This window comes from Leptonychotes weddellii, chromosome 4 (genome assembly GCF_054177405.1).
Source record: "Leptonychotes weddellii isolate Sample4059 chromosome 4, ASM5417740v2, whole genome shotgun sequence".
Lineage (NCBI taxonomy): Eukaryota > Metazoa > Chordata > Mammalia > Carnivora > Phocidae > Leptonychotes > Leptonychotes weddellii.
The window spans coordinates 133,542,015-133,542,485 of record NC_138372.1 but is presented as its reverse complement, the minus strand read 5'-3'; the positions used below and the strand labels follow the sequence as shown (position 1 = coordinate 133,542,485).

Genomic DNA, 471 nt, shown 5'->3' with positions numbered 1-471 from the left:
TGAAGTCTTCTGTATAGTTGTTTTTCAACTGTTTCAGTATTGTCTGAAAAGAAAACACCACTTAATGTGTACATATGTATTATATAATCTAATACTGTTTATTTTTAGCCCATTGTTTAAAAAATAAAAGTTAAAAAATTTTAACTAACTGCTTAAAAGTAAAGTTTTGCCATTGCTTGGAGGAACTTTTTTTTCCTTCTCTGCGCTGCCAGCTGTAACACTTCTTCTGGGTTGCTTGCGTTCAATTCTGTCTGGCCGATGGCTTTAATCTTCCAAAACAAGAAAGTGAGGTTATTACAGGTGTGGTCAAAGATAAAGTCTTGCTAGTGTACATAATATAAAACTACCTACATGCTAACAATTTAATGACTAGCTGAACTTCTAATTATAAATGATAAGAGGTATGGAAGAAACTAACAAAGACGGACTAGAGCCACTCTTAAAAAAATTAAATCAGATGCTGAGCCTTGT

The 471-nt window shown here is 32.7% G+C and overlaps 1 protein-coding gene across 2 annotated transcripts in view; it reads right to left on the bottom strand.

The window, feature by feature from the left end:
- Positions 1–61: 61 nt before the first annotated feature.
- The window catches only part of INTS8 (integrator complex subunit 8), a 54,912-nt gene continuing 54,502 nt past the window's right edge, over positions 62–471 (bottom strand). For both annotated transcript variants that reach the window (XM_081816262.1, XM_081816263.1), the window contains one exon: positions 62–269. In XM_081816262.1, the coding sequence (XP_081672388.1) occupies positions 153–269 (117 nt within the window). In that variant the 3' untranslated portion in view covers positions 62–152. The remainder of the gene's footprint in view (positions 270–471) is intronic.